This window comes from Scomber japonicus, chromosome 14 (genome assembly GCF_027409825.1).
Source record: "Scomber japonicus isolate fScoJap1 chromosome 14, fScoJap1.pri, whole genome shotgun sequence".
In the NCBI taxonomy this organism is placed as follows: Eukaryota; Metazoa; Chordata; class Actinopteri; order Scombriformes; family Scombridae; genus Scomber; species Scomber japonicus.
In genome coordinates, this window is record NC_070591.1 from 5755136 (window position 1) to 5775241 (window position 20106).

General features: G+C 41.5%; 1 protein-coding gene across 1 annotated transcript; it reads left to right on the plus strand.

Moving 5' to 3' along the window:
• The first annotated feature begins 8171 nt into the window (after positions 1-8171).
• ccdc172 (coiled-coil domain containing 172) lies at positions 8172-17848 on the plus strand. Its single transcript, XM_053333686.1, has 6 exons — positions 8172-8250; positions 9680-9765; positions 12555-12671; positions 14804-14969; positions 16296-16397; positions 17716-17848. Exons 1-6 carry the CDS (start codon positions 8172-8174, stop codon positions 17820-17822), a joined length of 657 nt encoding a protein of 218 aa, XP_053189661.1. The 3' UTR covers positions 17823-17848.
• The last annotated feature ends 2258 nt before the right edge of the window (positions 17849-20106 follow it).

Genomic DNA, 20106 nt, shown 5'->3' on the forward strand with positions numbered 1-20106 from the left:
ACTTAAATCAACACAGTGTTTCTTTTCCACCATCAAAAAATATTGAATTTCACAGATAGCATGTTTTAATGCTTCTGCTGGTTTGGGGGGGGCAGGATGAGATGTAACAAGGATATATGACAATAACTGGGATTTACAGGAGCTTTGTGTTTATTTGGTTATTTGTAGATTTGTGAAAAATGATTTTAAAAGTTTTGACGTGAACTATGAAAGTCAAAATATTCATCAAAGGGCCAAATATTTTTGCTGCAGGGTCAAATTTGATGATTTCATGAATGGAGTTTATGTGGGGAAGTCATACTAATTTACTTAACTTCTTACTGTATGTATAAACTGAAGTGCACACATGTAACTTAGTAATTATATTATTTTAAATGCTGAGATATTTGCATTTAAATGATTCATTACAGGAGAGATAAACCCCCCCCCCCCCCTTGTGCACAACACTGCAGAGAGAACATTCAAACTCCACACAGAAAGGCCATGCTCCAAGCCTTCTTGCTAATCTTGGTGTATGCTACTGTTTATGACCCACTGCAAACACCCAGGAATAGGGAAGTTCTCTCAGTTGCTGCTAGCATGGTTACAGCAAGCAGTAAAAGAGTGAGACTACAATGGGCTGTGTAACTGGGTAACACTCATGAAAAGGCACTGCTTACCTTACCTTACCTAAAGGTCTGAAGATAGGAAAAGGAAAACTGCAAGCCTCGACACTTTCTGTGCAAAAAAAAAAAACTCCAAAAAAACTCACTCAGTTTGAACACAGAGGAAAAAGGGAACACTTAATATCTAAAGTTAACTTGCATACAGTTTTCAAATACTTGCAAAGCTTCATTTCTCAGTGCACCTTAGAGAGACTTTCATAACATTTATGACATGGACCGTGCAGTTTTCTACATCATAGCCATCCGTATAAAAGACAGGCAAATTGCGGCTCTCCTCGAAATGCCTTGATTCTTCAGCTCAGTGATAAAATCTTACGATGCTGTTCTGCAGTTGGCTGCTTTTCTTAGTTGTCGAGCAGTTTGGGTCTTTTGGAAAAAAAAATGACGTCTTCGCTCCTGAAACTTTTAACACATGCTTCTAGATAATGTGAGACCAGAAATTTCGAGTTTACAACTTTAAAAAGGACTGATATGCAATATATTTACTGTGCTAACTCATAAAATGACCATGATATGTTATCAGAGATTAAGGAAACTCTTTTTGCAACTTCCCCCCATTGCACAGTCATTTTAATACATTACGTGCTGACACCACATGATGCTGCGTTAACAGGTCGTGGTCATTTCATGTATTTGAGATGAAGTTGACGTCCAATTCGACACTCCAGGTTGCAAGATATTAAACACTGGCATGCAAATACAGCACGCCAATGTTTGGAAGTAAGTAAACAAACTGAGATAGATTCTACCCGACCCTAAAAACCTGCATGAGCGTTGAGTCTGAGGAGGAGGAGACGAGGGAGGCGGGGGGCGGAGGGGGGCGACTCTTTCCAATACCCATTTTAAACACTTGCTGTCAGTGTTACATATTTCTCCTTTAACATCCTACATAAAGTTGTACTGCATAAATATCTAATGTGAGTTGTCTTGTGTAGACAGTTTAAGATATAAAAAACTAATAACTAATAAAACATAACAGCTCTGAAGAAAGCTAAAGCACATTTGGAGACGGAGCTGGAACGCTGCTGCAAATTACTTCCTGCTTTTACTTTGTCACACAGAGAATTATAAAATGCTTCTCTTCAGATAGTGTATCAGTCATCGTCACTCTTTATTAGTGGGTGAGCTCTCACATTCATAAAGACTGTGACAGCTTGCATAGTTAAATCAGAAGTTTACATAGTTAGAAGGTTATTGTGGCTTTAACTATCATATCGCTTTTATATAATATTCCATATCGCCTTTTGGTGTTTTCTTTAACCCTCCTGTATTTTTCCTTTGTTCTTCCCCTCCTTCCCTCTTTCTTTGCTACCTCCTCCTTCTATATTTCTTTCCTCGCTTCCTTCCATCCATCCATCCTTCCTTGCTTCCTTCCTTTCCCTCCTCTTTTCCTTCTTTCCTCCCTTCCTTCTCTCCTTACTTCCTTCCTCTTTTAGTCTCTCCCTCCTTACTCCCTTCCTTCCTTCCTTCCTTCTCTCCTTACTTCATTCTTCTTTTCCTCCCTTCCTTCTTTCCTTTCCTCCCTTCCTTTTCTTCCTTCTTTCCTCCCTCCTGTCCCTCCTTCCTTCCTCCCTCCCTCCCTTCCTTCTATCCTCCTTTCCTCCCTCCCTCCTTACTCCCTTCCTTCCTTCCTCCCTCCCTTCCTTCCTTCCTTCCTTCCCTCCCTCCTTACTCCCTCCCTCCCTTCCTTCCTTCCTTCCTTCCTTGACCTGAGGACAACAGGAGGGTTAAGTAGCCCTACTCACAGCGGTATCGGAAGTAGAGCTTTTCTACATCTGACAGTCTCTGAGGAACTCAGTCTGCTGTAGAGGAAACAGTCCTCAGAGACGTGAGAGCACAGACGGTTATCTATTTCCAGATGCACTGTGAAGCTACAGGTGCACAGAAGAAGAAGCAAGTATTTATAGCGTAATGAACAATCTGCATATAAATATACATGAAAACTGACCCGATGACCTCCTGCTGAGGCTGAGGCTGCAGCTCCTGCTTCCGTCTTGGCTCACAGTGGGTGTAGAGACGCATCATCATGGCTTCTGCACTCTGGTCCTAACTCGTGTGGAGAAAATAGGACCACAAGAACCGAGACATCATCAGCATCATCTCCTTTACGTAGTCCCAGCCATCCCAGCCATCCCAGCCATCTCAGCCACACTCCTCTGTGCTGCAGCCCTGGTCCCACTTTTCATCAGCGTAATGGTTCATACTGTAGGTTTCATGCATTTGACTAAAGAAAACACAAACAGAGAGATCAGCTCAAACTTCTCAGATCAGAACAGAAATAAAACTAAAGGGAAGCCTGTGAACAGTGAAAGTAAACTCACTTTTTGCAGTCAAAGCTGTCACACAGTCAATATTGTTGTAGGACTCATAGCATGCCAGCAGTGAAGGTCTGTGCAACAAAGCCAGGGAGCAATGGCCGCCGTCCTAGCAGTAAAATAGACGTGTTGCATTGCTTGTCACAAACACCATCATTGACTTTGCAATAACAGTCGGCTAAGTCATCAGGATAACGGTAGCTGGTGGTTTCTGTTGCTCTGCTGGCAGCTTTTACCTGTCCACCTGTCCAGCAGCTGAGACCCTGGCAGAGGAAGGGATGGGGCGATGGTCTCCTCAGTGCACAATCCTTCATATTGGCAGTGATGGGAAGAGCAGCCTTCATTATCTGTCAGTGCTAATATGGAAACACACACACACACACACACACACACACACACACACACACACACACACACACACACACACACACACACACACACACACACACACACACACACACACACACACACACACACACACACACACAGACCTTGTTAATTCAAATCCTTCTATTGCATTTTATTTGATTAAAAATGAACAGATCACTGACATTTACTGCAACTGTAGGATATATTTGCAAATGTCGTTTCTTAATTTGTTTTAAATGCTTTTAGTTATATGTGTTGATAAACTGGCTTCACCCTTCTAAAACCTCCTGAAAGTGAAAGCACACAAAGCCTATTTCCATCTCAGTTAGATATTGGCAGACACACTAATTATGTACATCTCTCCTGCCAGGTCCCAAGTGTAAAAGTAACACTACTTTTAAATTAATTCTTGCATTCGTTTGATAGGGCACCACCCTTCCACTGAAGGGAAAACATTTAATTAATCAGTTAATCAGTTCTTTTTGCAACACACTGACCTCTGTCTTCTACTCCCAAAGAGCACAGACAACTTTCTTTCTCATAACTGAAGACATTTATTTATAACTAAACCTCTAAAGAATACATGATAAAGTAACCAAATTCAGTAAGGTTGCACAGAGTAAGGCAAGGCAAGGCAGTTTTATTTATATAGCGCATTTCATACACAATGGCAACTCAATGTGCTTTACATAAAACAGAAACATTAAAACATACAATTAACCCCCCCCCCCCCCATAATAAAAACAAAGTACAGAAAAATAGAAAGACATAAATAAAATACTAGAATAGAGCATTAAATATAAGATTGCAGCATAAAATAATAAATTAGCTTTAAAATCATTAAAAAGACATAGAGTGCAAATGAAAGATTAAAATATAAAGTGCTTTAAAATAAGAGCTCAATCATAAGCTCAGGAGAAGAGAAATGTTTTTAACCTGGATTTAAAAATGTTCACAGTTGGGGCTGATTTAGACAGAGATGCTGAACAAGTCTGTAGCATTTCATATTATTTCACCTGTAGGTGGTGCTAAAAAATGTACTACTTCAACAGCTAACTGTAACACACCGAACAATTGATAAGAAATGAGCACATACCAACCCTCCATTGTCGAACACATCGGCTTCAGGGAGTTTGGCTCAGCTCTTCAGCACCTCAGCATTCTGTATATCAAATATTATTTAACATCAACAACAAACGAGCAGAAACCATTTTTACCATTTGAACACCTCTGCAGCCCTTTGGCGTATCCTTCATGCCTGAGCCCTGCCCTCTGTGAAAGACCAGAGTAGTCCACATTTAATTTGACAAAATCTGGAGCTGCCTACATCGAGGAAAATGTTCTTTATTCTGCAAATTTCAGTCTTTGTTTTGTTTTTTTTCCTGAGTGATTCCTTTGGCTCTGAGGTGCTCGTCGTTATACCAACACTGATGATCTGCAGATATTATCATGCATGCCTGATCCGGTTGCTCGTCCGATCTACAGTACCACCATCCTTTTCCAAAATGCTGACCTTAACCCTCCTGTCGTCCTCCCGGGTCAAATTGACCCCGTCTGTTTGACTGTTTGACTGTTCCTTCTTTCCTTCCTTCTTTCCTTCCTTCCTTCCTTCCTCCATCCCCCTTTCTTCCTTCCTTCCTTCCTTCCTTCCTCTTTTCCTTCCTTTCCTCCTTTCCTTCCTTCCTTCCTATTTTACTCCTTACTCCTTCCCTTCCTCCCTACTCCCCTCCTCCTTCCATACTCCTTTCCTTCCTTCCTTCTCGCCTTCCTTCCTTCCTCTTTTCCTCCTTACTCCTCTCCTTAATTCTCTCTTCCTTCCTTCCTCTTTTACTCCTTACTCCTTTCCTTCCTTCTCGCCTTCCTTCCTTCCTCTTTTCCTCCTTACTCCTCTCCTTCATTCTCTCCTTCCTTCCTTCCTTCCTCTTTTACTCTTTATTCCTTTCTTTCCTTCCTTCCTTCCTTCCTTCCTTCCTTCCCTCCTTTCTCTTTTCCTCCTTACTCCCTCCATCCCTTCCCCCCTTCCTTCCTTACTCCCTCCCTCCATCCCTTCCTTCTTTACTCCTTTCCTTCCTTCCTTGACCTGAGGACAACAGGAGGGTTAACCATACCCCCCCCCCCCCCCTATAAATACCCCTTTGATGAAATGAGAGCCAGACATAATGTCCTCACAGCCAGGGGCTAAAAAACTTAAACTTCTTCTTCTTCTGACAAACAAACAAACAAACAAACATGTCTCTGGCTCATCCTCCTACCTTTCAGATGGTATCAGTCAGATTCCTCATGCCGATGTCTGCTGCGAGCTCCGTTCAGACGGCGGGGTTTGCACCACCCTCTACCACCACCTGTTCATTAATATTAGAAAAACACTTGTTGTTGTTTTTTTCCCTCTGACAATGTGACAAGGAAGGAAGGAAAGCACATTATAAAACAACAGATAACCCTAACCCACCTTTTTTTCATACACACAGTATCTAAACTTTATGATATTATACATCTTAGTAAAAATATATACACAACAGTGAGATGACCTGCTAGAGAGCAAAGCTAAATCAGTGTTCCCCTTAATGCCATGACCACTGAATTTAAACATTTCTGACCCAGAACTGAAGGCAGAAAGCTGTGACAGGTGAATTTATTGACTCAGATTGAGGGGGGGGCAAAGGTTACCGAAATGGCCGATTATGGTCCACAGCCAACATTGGAGTCACTGGATCATCAATATTTCCAAAACTTCTGGTCTATGAATATGAACTTTGACTCTGCAGATGTGGTTTAGAGTTTGTGTACAATTTCATTTCATATTGATCTGTGTTGATCTTTGCAGCTTTAGTCACTTTTCAGATGAATATTTGACACAATGGATGATACAGCAAGCTTTTAAAATACAACACCTTGTTAAAGATGAAACCAGTAAAGCAGTGTGTATCAGAACTTTGTTTTTTCTTCTTTCCTCTCCCATTAATCATCTCACCACCCCTCACATTTTTCTGCTGACCCTTTGGAGGGGCCCCACCCCTAGGTTGGGAACCACTGGACTAAACTAGCTAACTGTAGTACTGTAAATTAGCTCCACCTCCAGCAGCTACAACAGTAACATGATGATTGTGATGATGATGAACACTGATGCTTCACTATTAATAATCTAATGATGTCATATATAATAATATATCACTACTTTTACTGTAATACTGCATACTACATCACTCATAATACTGCAGTACTTTTACTGTAATACTGCATACTACATCACTCATAATACTGCAGTACTTTTACTGTAATACTGTATACGACATCACTCATAATACAGCAGTACTTTTACTGTAATACTGCATACTACATCACTCATAATACTGCAGTACTTTTACTGTAATACTGCATACTACATCACTCATAATACTGCAGTACTTTTACTGTAATACTGCATACTACATCACTCATAATACTGCAGTACTTTTACTGTAATACTGCATACTACATCACTCATAATACTGCAGTACTTTTACTGTAATACTGCATACTACATCACTCATAATACTGCAGTACTTTTACTGTAATACTGCATACTACATCACTATAATACTGCAGTACTTTTACTGTAATACTGCATACTACATCACTCATAATACTGCAGTACTTTTACTGTAATACTGCATACTACATCACTCATAATACTGCAGTACTTTTACTGTAATACTGCATACTACATCACTATAATACTGCAGTACTTTTACTGTAATACTGTATACTACATCACTCATAATACTGCAGTACTTTTACTGTAATACTGCATACTACCGTACATCACTCATAATACTGCAGTACTTTTACTGTAATACTGCATACTACCGTACATTACTCATAATACTGCAGTATTTTTACTGTAATACTGCATACTACATCACTCATAATACTGCAGTACTTTTACTGTAATACTGCATACTACATCAATCATAATACTGCAGTACTTTTACTGTAATACTGCATACTACATCACTCATAATACTGCAGTACTTTTACTGTAATACTGCATACTACATCACTCATAATACTGCAGTACTTTTACTGTAATACTGCATACTACATCACTCATAATACTGCAGTACTTTTACTGTAATACTGCATACTACATCACTATAATACTGCAGTACTTTTACTGTAATACTGCATACTACATCACTCATAATACTGCAGTACTTTTACTGCAATATTTAACTACATCAAGCTCATAACACTTGTGTACTTTTGCTTAAGTAAAAGGTCTAAATGCTTCTTCCACCACTGGTTATTATTCATAGTAGATATCTGACAGTCTGGGAGTGAATGAATTATTGAGGCTATAAGGAAAAGTGCTTGAGCTCATTAACAGAGAGTTTTGCCTTCTAATGTTTGATTTGAAGAACAAAGATTAACCCTCAGGAGCTGTCATTACTGACATGTCCCATTACATGTTTCTTTGCCCCTTTTTTCTTAACTTTAATGCAATAAAGGAATGTGTATTTCCTATAATGTGATGACATACTATCCACAAATCCATACAGCATTAAACATGTACTGTTGGTTAAATGATTGCATTAATTTTAATAATGTATTTTTCTGCAGTTGTTTTTCACTTGTTAGGAAAAAAGACTGCCAGGCAATTTTATAAATCCTTCAAAATATCAGTTTATCTTAACTTATTTATACAAGCAGAGACCAACAAGTGCAACACAGCCACCTCACTGAGTACAACTGAGATAGCTTACAGGTTGAAAGTGGCTGTAATTTACCTTCATGTAGGAGGTGGATGACTTGATGTGTTTTGTTTATCTTGAGCCACTCCAATATGAGTCTGGACACGCTGTTTCAACAAATCCTATTCACTGAACAACAACTAACAGAGCAAACGCAGAGATTCAAAGAAGGTGAGGACATGCTAGGCTAATGATACTGAGCTGAGTTAGCATGCTAGGCTAATGACCCTGAGCTGAGTTAGCATGCTAGGCTAATGATACTGAGCTGAGTTAGCGGGCTAGGCTAATGACAATGAGCTGAGTTAGCGGGCTAGGCTAACGACACTGGGCTGAGTTAGCGGGCTAGGCTAACGACACTGGGCTGAGTTAGCAGGATAGGCTAATGACACTGAACTGAGTTACTGAGCTGAGTTAGCATGCTAGGCTAATGTGAGCTAATGCTACAAGGCGTTTTAACTGCTCTCTGACGTTAATGTTTTCATTTCATTTATAAAAAGGTATAGAAGTCCGTTTCCGCCAATGTGATGAAAAAATATATATGCAAGTCATTATAATGAGAAAGTTTCAGTCAAAATAAGGACTTATCTCTCAAAACAATAAAACTGTATCTCAAAATAATGAGAAATTAAAGTAATGATGTCGAAATAAGGGTTTGATATCTCAATATAATGGGAAACTATCTCAAAATAAGGACTTAATATCTCCAGTGAAAAACTATATGAAAATAATGACTTGAAACTCTTTCAAAAATAATGTTATGCCCTGTTCGTTAAGAGTGTAACAAAGAAGTGAGGACAGTAATAGCTCAAATTAAATGAGTAATTTAATAAACATAACAAATTCAATAAACTAAGAGTTTTAACTCTAACATGAGTTACAACAACATGAACTAAGGCCACTTTCAACACAATCAAAAACGCAAAAAGGTCTTCCAGGAGGGCAGGGAGAGAGAAAAGGGACGCCATCTTGAAATGTTTTCTTTAAAAAGGCTCCCAACAGGTGAACTCAATCCTTTGATGAGGTGGGAGGAACCAGACGTCTGGGAGGAGAAGAGCAAAGGCAGACTAACCTAGTTACTACTGAGACCTAGGGCCGTCACAATAATGATTCAGTATCACAAAATAATGACTTAATCTCCCAAATAATGAGATACTACCCAAAATAATGCATTAGTTACTCAGAATAATGACTTAATATCACAAAATAATGAGATACTACCCAACATAAAACATTAGTAACTCAAAATAATGAGATACTACCCAACATAAAACATTAGTAACTCAAAATAATGAGATATTATCTCAAAATAAGGACTTTATATCACAAAACAATGAGATACTACCCAAAATAATGCATTAGTAACCCAAAATAATTACTTCATATCTCAAAATAATGATACTAAGTCATTATTTTGAGACAGTTTCTCATTATATTGACTTACAAGATCTATTTTTTCATCACATGGAAGAAATGGGCTTCAATATATATCTCTATTGTTTATTTCTTTCTAACATTGGCATTTTTTGAGTGTCCTGAAATCATACTGACATAACAAATGCTGATTTTTTAGTTAGTGGATTAAATGTTGTGTCAATTACAGTTAAAGTAGCCATAATCAGATGCAATGAGAAGATCAAGACTGCCACAGAAAAGTATGAGACGATCAGTGAGGAGCTTGATGAGAAGGTGAGATTTAATTGATCCAGTTATCACCTTAATTTACATGATGGCATAACATTCAGTTTGACTTTAAACTCTAAATAAGTGCTTATGTTACTGAGTACTCCACATTATTGCTGCTAGTGGCAAAATATGTAATTCTGCTGTCATTGTAATGCTTTTAAGGCAGCGGGGTCAAATTCATTTTCATTCAAGGGCCACATACAGACCAATCTGATCTCATGTGGGCCGGATCATTAAAAAGATGGAAGGAAGGAAGGAAGGAAGGAAGGAAGGAAGGAAGGAAGGAAGGAAATAAGAAGGGAAGGAAGGAAAGATAGACAAAAGGAAGGAGGGAAGAAAGGTAGGAAGGACAGACAGAAGGAAGGACAGACGGAAAGAAGTTTGGAAGGAAACAAGAAGGGAAGGAAAGAAAGACAGACAAAAGGAAGGAGGGAAGAAAGGTAGGAAGGAAGGTAGAAAGGAAAGAAGGAAGAGAGGAAGGAAGATCACAAAGGAAGAAAGGTAGGAAAGACAGACAGACGGAAGAAAGGGAGGAAGGAAAGAAGGAAGGGAGGAAGGAAGAACACAAAGGAAGAAAGGTAGGAAGGACAGACAGATGGAAGGAAGGGAGGAAGGAAGAAAGGAAAAAGGGAAGGAAGGGAGGAAGGAAGGACAGATGGAAGAAAGGAAGGAACAGAAAGGAAAAAAGGAAGGTAGGAAGGAAGGACAGAAGGAAGAAAGGGAGGAAGGAAGAAAGGAGAAAGCTAGGAAAGACACATGGAAGGAAGGAAAAGAACACAGGAAGGAAAGTGGGCCGGACTGCACCCCTTGGCTGGCCTCTTCTAGCCTGCGCCCCGCATGTTTGACACCCCTTGCCTCAAAATAAAATGTAAAAACCTAAGCTAACCCAAACAGCAGCAGCACCGATAGCTTCACCCTGAAGCAGCAGCAGCAGCAGCAGCAGCAGCACGATATGAGTGGCAGTGACACACGAGCTGAAGTGGAGCATATTGGCATATTGATGAGCTGATTTGCTTTATGATTTAACACACTTAATCTCTCCCATCCGTTTGATCCACAGCGCAAAGGATCGATCGCTAGTGCCACTGTAAAAATCAATGGCTAATTTCCACCGGATAACATTAGTGAAACCTTTTAGCATGTGTGAGATATGATGTCGGAGGCAGGCAGGCAGGCAGGCAGGCAGGCACGTTGACCTTTTTAGAAAATATCACCAACTTCCTCCTGCGTGTTGTAAAAGTGCACATCAGATCAAAAAGAACTGAATACACACCGTCGTATCTGTGTCTGTGTATTATCTACAAACACAAAGAAACAAGGAACCTTTTGTGACCTATTAAGAATATAATATTGAGACGTTGTTTGCATTTCACAGATAGTTGCAGGGTGTGTTTTGAGCACAGTGTGTTTACAGCTTGTGTGGTACGATGTCTTACGGTTTATAAGAGCTGTCTTAAGATAATTACGGTGCTTACAAAGAAGCAGGGGAGATGATTGTGCTCACTGGAAATGAATTGAGCTCCTCTCCACTTACCATGTGAGAAACAATAAGCTCACTTCCTGCAGTAACAGACTCTTAAATTGTACCTTAAGTCATGCCTAAGGTAACTTTTGAAGAGCTTTTTCCTTCCTATATATATATATACTTTAATTTGGCAATTGTCTTTCTTTTGTGATGTGCAGTATAATTACACAGGATGGAGAGATGAAAGGAAGTAAACAAGGAAAAGTTTGAAAGTGAGCGGTATATAGATATATAGATATATATAGAGGTATGTTAAAAAAGAAATCCACACAGGTTTTTAATTAGGGCTGGGCCAAAAAAAAACAATTTTTATATTAATCGCGATTTTTTTCTGGCAATTTTTAAAAATCGATTCTCATACAAGAATCAATTTTTAATTTTTTTTTTTTTAAGATTTTGTTGGCATAGACGCCTTTTATTAAGCAGTAGACAGACAGGAAACATGGGAGAGAGGGGGGGGGGGGGTGACTTGCAGCAAAGGAGCTCCGATCGGGATTCGAACCGGGGTCGGCTGCGTATATGGCATGCGCTCCAACCACTCGACCACCTGCACATCCCAAGAATTTATTTTTATTTTTATTTTTTTTTAAATTTATTTATATATTTATTTAGTTAGTTAGTTATTTTTTAATTTTCTAAAGAGCAGCTAAATGTAGCAGTTTAGATTATTGTAAGATGCTGGTGGATGAGAATGTTTTTTGTGAGGGCAGGTTCACAGTTTGTGTGTATTGATTTTTGTAAATATGACTTGTTTAACCTTCCTCTTGTCCTTGAGTCAAGGAAGGAAGGAAAGGAGGGAGGAACGAAGGAAGGAAGGAAGAAGGAAGGAAGGGAAGAACGAAGGAAGGAAAAGAGGAAAGGAAAGGAAGGAAGGAGGGAGGGAGGGAGGGAGGGAGGGAGGGAGGAAGGAGAAAGGAAAAGAATTTACTTGTTTAATCAGAATCGCAATTTAAAGCGAATCAGGACCCAAAAATCGTTATTAGAGAATCGAATCGCCACAAAAGCATATCGGCCCAGCCCTATTTTTAATTACAATCAGCAATACACAGTCACAAGCAATACTATGCAATTAATCTTTATTTATTGTGCTCCAGCTGTCCATCCCTAACCCTAACTTTCATCTCATCTCCTTTCTCCTCCTCTGGGATCAGTAACATATCTCTCACCTGTAACATATCAGCGATGTATCTCCCCTCTCCTCTCCTCTCTCTACATGTGTCTGTCAGACTGTGTGTCTTAACCCACCTCTCATTTCTTGGCGCTCCAGGCTCAGCGGTTATCTGCGTTGAAGCTGCAGCGTGATCTCATGAAGAAATGTGAAGACCAGATGTTGAAACAAATTGAGGAGCTGCTCTGCCAGAAGAACGGCCTCGGGGAACGTCTCGTAGGTTGAAGCCCTGAACGAAAGTATTTACATCTCATGCTGGGTATATACCTGCTGCTGGATATAATGGAGTCTGTTTACTTTACATGCTGATACAGGTAATCAGTGTCTGTCAGAACAGCAACATGTTTTAATGCATTTCAAATATCTATGCAATAAATAGTCAATAAATCAGTTTTTTATGGCTCCTGTTGTCCTCGAGTCAAGGAAGGAAGTTAGGAAGGGAGGAAGAAGGAAGAAGGATGGAAGGGAGGAAAGGAGGAAAGGAGGGAGGACTTCCTTCCTTCCTCCCTCCTTTCCTCCCTTACATCCTTCTGTCCTTCTTCCTCCCTTCCTTCCTTCTTCCTCCCTTCCTAACTTCCTTCCTTGACTTGAGGACAACAGGAGAGAAGAAGAAGAGAAGGAAAGAAGGGCAGAGGAAAGAAGAAAGGTAATGGAAGGTAGGAGGAAAGAAAGAGAGAAGGAAGGAAGGGAAGGAGGGAGGGAGGGAGGAAGTAGGGAAGGAAGGAGGGAAGGTAGAAAGGAAGGAAGGAAGGAAAGGAGGGAGAAAGGAAGGAAGGAGGGAAGGTAGAAAGGAAGGAAGGAGAGAAGGAAAGAAGGGCAGAGGAAAGAAGGAAGGTAATGGAAGGTAGGAGGAAAGAAAGAGAGAAGGAAGGAGGGAGGGAGGAAAGGAAGGAAGGGAGGAAGAAGGACAGAAGGATGGAAGGGAAGAAGAAGGAAGGAAAGGAAGGTTGGAAGGAGGGAGGAAAGAAAGAAAAGAAAGGAGAGAGGGAGGAAGGAAGGAGAGAAGGAAGGAAGTAAGGGAGGAAAGAGAGGAATGAAAGAAAGAGAGAAGGAGGGAGGAAGGACAGACGGAAGGAAGGGAGGAAAGAAGGAACAGTCAAAACAGACGAGGTCAATTTGACCCGGGAGGATTTCAGAGCCGGGGTTGAAACCGACAGTCCAGAGCCAAACTAAACTAGCTTTAAAATAATACTAAAAAAACAAAACTAATTCTTCCAGTTGTGAAGCTGAAACCAAAGAAAAGCAAAAATGAATCAGCACATAAAAGCTCATCTTGAGGGACTCGCTCGTTGGTCATATTTTAGGCACAACCCCAAACCCATAATAATCCCACATAACCCCAAACTGCTCCCCTTCCTCTCTGGTTATGGTTTGAAAAACAACATAATAAAGCACAATGAGCACAATGAGCACGATAGTGAAGTAGGAAAGGACACAAGGCCCCTGAAATCTGAAACATTGCTTAATAATAACAAGAAGAAGAAGAAGTAGAATACTTTATTTTTGGATAGGGACGGTGCATATTGATGAACATCGATATTAAAACATCTCTGTAAATATGCCGGATTATAGCAAAGCTGCTAATTTGCAATTTTTTTGTCCTTCCTTCCTTCCTTCCTTCCTTCCTTCCTTTCTTCCTTCCCTCCTTCCTTCCTTCCTTTTGTCTTTCCTTCCTGTCTTTTTTTCCTTCCTTCCTTCCTTCCCTCTTTCCTTCCTGCCTTCCTGCCACCCATCCTTCCATTTTTCCTTCTCCCTTTCATCTTTCCTTCCTTTTTATTTCTTTCTTCCCTCCTCACTTTTATTCTTTCCTTCCTTCTCCTTTTCTTTCCTTCCCACCTTTCTTCCATTTGTCCTTCCTCCCTTCCTTCCTTCCTTCCTTCCTTCCTTCCTTCCTTCCTTCCTTCCCATCTTCCTTCCTTCCCTCTTTCCTTCCTTCCTTCCTTCCACCCAACCTTCCATTTTTCCTTCTCCCTTTCATCTTTCCTTCCTTTCTTTTCTTTCTTCCCTCCTCACTTTTATTCTTTCCTTCCCACCTTTCTTCCTTTTGTCCTTCCTCCCTTTCTGCCTTCCCTCTTTTCCTTCCTTCCTTCCTTCCTTCCTTCCTTCCTTCCTTCCTTCCTTCCTTCCTTCCATCTTTTTAATGGTCCGGCCCACATGAGATCAAATTGGGCTGTTTGTGGCCCTTTAATAAAAATGAGTTTGACTGCCTTAAAGCTACAGATTGAGTTAAAATGATACTATTAATACCTTACATAGTAGCAGTAAAGGTAGTAGTCGTAGCATTGGAAGCTGTTGTATTCCTATCATTGTTGGTGAATATTTCCCTTTGGTCTTTCTATTCATACCAGGCCAAGATAAAGAAGGAGTCTAAAGAAGAACAGGAACACTTCCTTCAGGAGATTTCACGCTTTAACAGTGAATTCAGTCTTCAAGGAAACAGTGAGACAGTGTTCAGGAGCCAAAAGCACACTGAGATCCTGAACCTGCAGAGGGAGGTGGACTCGTTATACCAAGGTCATAAAAGACTATTATTTATTGTGCTGTTGTCACAGTAGACAGATGTTGTATAACACAGATGTGACTGCTCATTTTTAAATGATTGGTTATGGTCTTGGTATATTATATAGCATTAAGTAGATGAAGGAAGTAGTAATATACGTAGAACCATTTTAATGATGTTCAAAGTCCCTGACATGCTGACACGGTGATGAAATAGTCAGTATGGTTTCAGAAAGAGTCTGGGTTGAATTTACAGTATGTGGGGATAGACTGACTGACTGTAAACATTTTATTATATTGGAAAAGATACTTAGAATATTCAAAAACTAAAATTAGGTTTAAATAGCAACCATCTGGACTCTTTAATGAGCTAAAATAAATCATAAAAATGTGAATGTAAAGATTTTGGAGTTTAATGGAGATAACTCACCATTGATGTGTGTGTGGTAAAATATAATGATTAACCTTCCTGTCCTGCTCCCGGGTCAAATTGACCCCGTCTGTTTTGACTGTTCCTTCTTTCTTTACTTCCTTTCTTCATTCCTTCTCTCATTCTTTCCTTCCCTCCTTCCTTCCTTCCTTCCCTCCTCCCTTCCTTCTTTCCTTCCCTCCTCCCTTCCTTCTTTGCTCCCTCCTTCCTTCTTCCTTCCTCCCTCCCTCCTTTCCTTCCTTCTTTCCTTTCCTTTCTTCCCTCCTTTCCTTCCTTCCTTTCCTCCCTTCCATCCTTTTCCTTCCTTCTTTCCTTTCCTCCCTTCCTCTCTCCCTCCTCACCTTTCCTCCCTTTCTTCCTCCCTCCTTTCCTTCCTTACTCCTTCCTTTCCTTCCTTCTTCCTCCCTTCCTCCCTTTCCTTCCTTGACTCGAGGACAACAGGAGGGTTAAAAGGAGTTTTTTTTTAAAAAAGAAAAGTTTTGAGCCTTGAGTAAAATGCAGTTTGAAGACAACTTGAAGGTAAGCTTAAGTAAAGAGCAGAATATTAATAAGTACAATTGTAACCAACAAATATTATATGGTGAGTATTTGTACATAAATTAAATCATCAATAGTTTATAGAAAAGCAGTATATTGTATGTTTAAGCCTAGAACTGACCATAAAGCTGACTTTAACTTATGTCTGAGCTCAAGGGAAATGCAGTCTCTGATTGCTCATAGAGATAAAGTGAATTTCAAAAATGCACAGATTGCACTTTTGATTGAGCAGAACCAGTTTAAATTAAATGTATTAAATATAGTTCAAGCCAACAGACTATTCATACTCACTGATGATGATGATGATGATGATGATGATGATGATTCTTGAGGCCTAACCCAACTCAACTCAACTTGTCCCCCTCAATAATCAGAGATGGAGATCATGAGCCAGAGGAACAGTCACATGAGCTCCGTACAGGAAGAGAAGAGAGAGCTCCAGCTCCAGTTACAAGGCCTCAAAAACATCTGGAAAGGTAAAAAAACTAAAGTTCACCTGATGTGTGACAAAAGCACGAGTCCATGATGTCATTTGATTTATAGTTAGTTATAAATACATGTGTTTAAACTTCCTGTCGTCCTCACGGGTCAAATTGACCCCATCTCTTTTGACTGTTCCTTCTTTCCTCCCTCCCTTCCTTCCTTCCTTCCTTCCTGCCTTCCCTCCGTCCTTCCTTCCTCACTTCCCCCTTTCCTTCATCCCTTCGTTCTCTCCTTCCTTCCTTCCTTCCTCCTGCCTTCCCTCCGTCCTTCCTTCCTTCCTCTCTCCTTCCTTCATCCTCCCTCCCTCCTCCCTTCCTTATTTCCTCACTTCCTTCCTCACTTTCTCCTTTCCTTCATCCCTTCATCCCTTCCTTCTCCTCCTTCCTTACTTCCTCCCGCCTTCCCTCCGTCCTTCCTTCCGTCCGTCCGTCCGTCCTTCCTTCCTTCCTTCCTTCCTTCCTTCCTTCCTTCCTCCTTTCCTCCTCTCCTTCCTTCCTTCCTTCCTCACTTCCTCCTTTCCTTCATCCCTTCCTTCTCCTCCTTACTTCCTCCCGCCTTCCCTCCGTCCGTCCGTCCTTCCTTCCTTCCTTCTCTCCTTCCGTCCTTCCTTCCTCCTGCATTCTTTCCTCCCTCCCTTCCTTCCTTCCTTCCTTCCTCCTTCCTTCTCTCCTTCCTCCCTCCTCCCTTCCTTCTTTCCTTCCTTCCTTTCTTCCTTGACCTGAGGACAACAGGAGGGTTAAAGGATAATCAGAGTTCATATTACTGCATCACTGGTTGAGACATTATTTCACAAAGTTATCACAACAATCATTTTTATCCTCTGTCCTGAATACTCTGAATATAAGTCACAAAATATTCTACTAGTAAAGTGCACTTGTACGTATTTGACTGACAGATGGATGATGTCACATTGCTTTGCTGAAAGTCGAGCCAAGTTTTCTTTTTTTTTTTGTTGGCCAACCCTACAATTTGTTTTTGCCCTCTCTGTCACTGAGCCAACGCAGCAGCAGTCTCATTGAAATGAATAAAGAGGCTGACTTTTTATAATGCAGTCATAATGTTGGTCTGAGCACAGCCGCCCTGCACTTTAAATGCCTTTTTCAAGAACATCTCTAAAAGGTGATGATGGTGGCGGGCGGAGGACGAGGAGGAGGAGGAAGAGGAGGAGGAGGTAGAGGAGGAGGAGGAAGTTCGACTGTTCTCCTCCACCCTAGCAAATGTCTGAACAATGCACCTTGCAAGTACAATACGTGCCTGTCTTGTTTCAGGGAAATCATTGTGTGTTTGATTTATTGCTCTTGACTTCCACAGACTTGGATCGGCAGCTGAGTGAAACCGTAGCAACGACAGAGCGTCTGAGAGCAGAGAGCCTGTTTGTCAGTCAGAAACCTCTCACTGACACCACCTGTCTGAGGTGAGTATTATCAACTGTCTGGATGCTGAGGAGGATTTATATATATATATATATTTGGACACATAGACACAGGATACAGTATTGTTCCCTGGGGTTTATTTGTAATTACATTATGACACAAACATAATCCTAATAAGACACAAAAGGATAAACAGAAAATGCTGCGGGGACATAAAATCAAATAAAAACACAAAGAAGAAGAAAACAAAATAAAAACACAGCAATAAGCTATTTAGCAGCTCACCAAAAAAAATTATTACTCTAAGGCTTTTTTGTGAGTTTCCTGATATTGTAAATATTCCTTTGCTGAATAGCTGTGATATGTAATTATTTGAGCGTTTTGTGAAGACTGCCAGAGCTTCAGTGTACAATAGTAGAACCACTCTCCTCTCCTCTCCTCTCCTCTCCTCTCCTCTCCTCTCCTCTCCTCTCCTCTTCTCTTCTCTTCTCTTCTCTTCTCTCCTCTTCTCTCCTCTCCTCTCCAGAGTCCTCTCCTCTCCTCTCCTCTCTCCTCTCTGCTCTCCTGTCTGCTCTCCTCTCTCCTCTCCTCTCCTCTCCTCTCCTCTCCTCTCCTCTCCTCTCCTCTCCTCTCCTCTCCTCTCCTCTCCTCTCCTCTCCTCTCCTCTCCTCTCCTCCCCTCCCCTCCCCTCCCCTCCCCTCCCCTCTCCTCTCCTCTCCTCTCCTCTCCTCTCCTCTCCTCTCCTCTCCTCTCCTCTCCTCTCCTCTCCTCTCCTCCCCTCCCCTCCCCTCTCCTCTCCTCTCCTCTCCTCTCCTCTCCTCTCCAGGGGCCACGTCATGCATAATCAATGCAGACACACAAAAACTCTGCATTCACCATTTCCTTCCTTCTCTCCTTCCTTACTTCATTCCTTCCTCCTTCCTTCCTTCCTCTCTCCTTCCTTCCTTCATCCCTTCCTTCTCTCCTTCCTCCCTCCTGCCTTCTTTCCTCCCTTCCTTCCTTCCTTCCTTCCTTCCTTCCTTCCTTCCTTCCTTCCTTCCTTCCTTCCTTCCTTCCTCCTTCCCTCTGCCCTTCCTCCTTCCTTCTCTCTTTCCTCCCTCCTCCCTTCCTTCTTTCCTTCCTTCCTTCCTTCCTTCCTTCCTTCCTCCTTCCCTCTGCCCTTCCTCCTTCCTTCTCTCCTTCCTCCCTCCTCCCTTCCTTCTTTCCTTCCTTCCTTGCTTTCTTCCTTGACCTGAGGACAACAGGAGGGTTAAAGGATAATCAGAGTCCATATTACACATGTGTCAGTGTACAATAGTAGAACCACTCTCCTTTCCTCTCCTCTCCTCTCCTCTCCTCTCCTCTTCTCTTCTCTTCTCTTCTCTTCTCTTCTCTTCTCTTCTCTTCTCTTCTCTCCTCTCCTCTCCTCTCCTCTCCTCTCCTCACCAGGGGCCACGTCATGCATAATCAATGCAGACACACAAAAACTCTGCATTCACCATTTCCTTCCTTCTCTCCTTCCTTACTTCATTCCTTCCTCCTTCCTTCCTTCCTCTCTGCTTCCTTCCTTCATACCTTCCTTCTCTCCTTCCGTCCTTCCTTCCTCCTGCCTTCCTTCCTTCCTTCCTCCTTCCCTCTGCCCTTCCTCCTTCCTTCTCTCCTTCCTCCCTCCTCCCTTCCTTCTTTCCTTGCTTTCTTCCTTGACCTGAGGACAACAGGAGGGTTAAAGGATAATCAGAGTCCATATTACACATGTGTCAGTGTACAATAGTAGAACCACTCTCCTCTCCTCTCCTCTCCTCCACTCTCCTCTCCTCTCCTCCACTCTCCTCTCCTCACCTCTCCTCACCTCTCCTCTCCTCTCCTCTCCTCTCCTCGCCTCTCCTCTCCTCTCCTCACCAGGGGCCACGTCATGCATAATCAATGCAGACACACAAAAACTCTGCATTCACCATTTCCCGCACATTAAACTTGTATTTATAAAAACCAGAATGTGCACGCCTCCTCACGGGTGCTTTAGACCATGTGTACATGTTTTTCTAAAGCCAGCTGATAGTTATGTGATAAGTTGGAGGTGAAATATCAGATGAAGAGACTATGAAGAGATTTTAGTAAAACATTATTTAGGTTGATAAGCAGCTATATTGATTCTAGACCAGGAGAGTCAAACATGCGGCCCGTGGGCCAAAACCAGCCCGCCGAGGGGTGCGATCCGGCCCACTTTCCTTCCTGTGTTCTTTTCCTTCCTTCCATCTGTCCTTCCTCCCTTCCTTTTATCCTTTCTTTGTTCCTTCCTTCCTCCCTTCCTTCCTTCTGTCTTTCCTCCTCTTCTTCCTTCCATCTGTCCTTC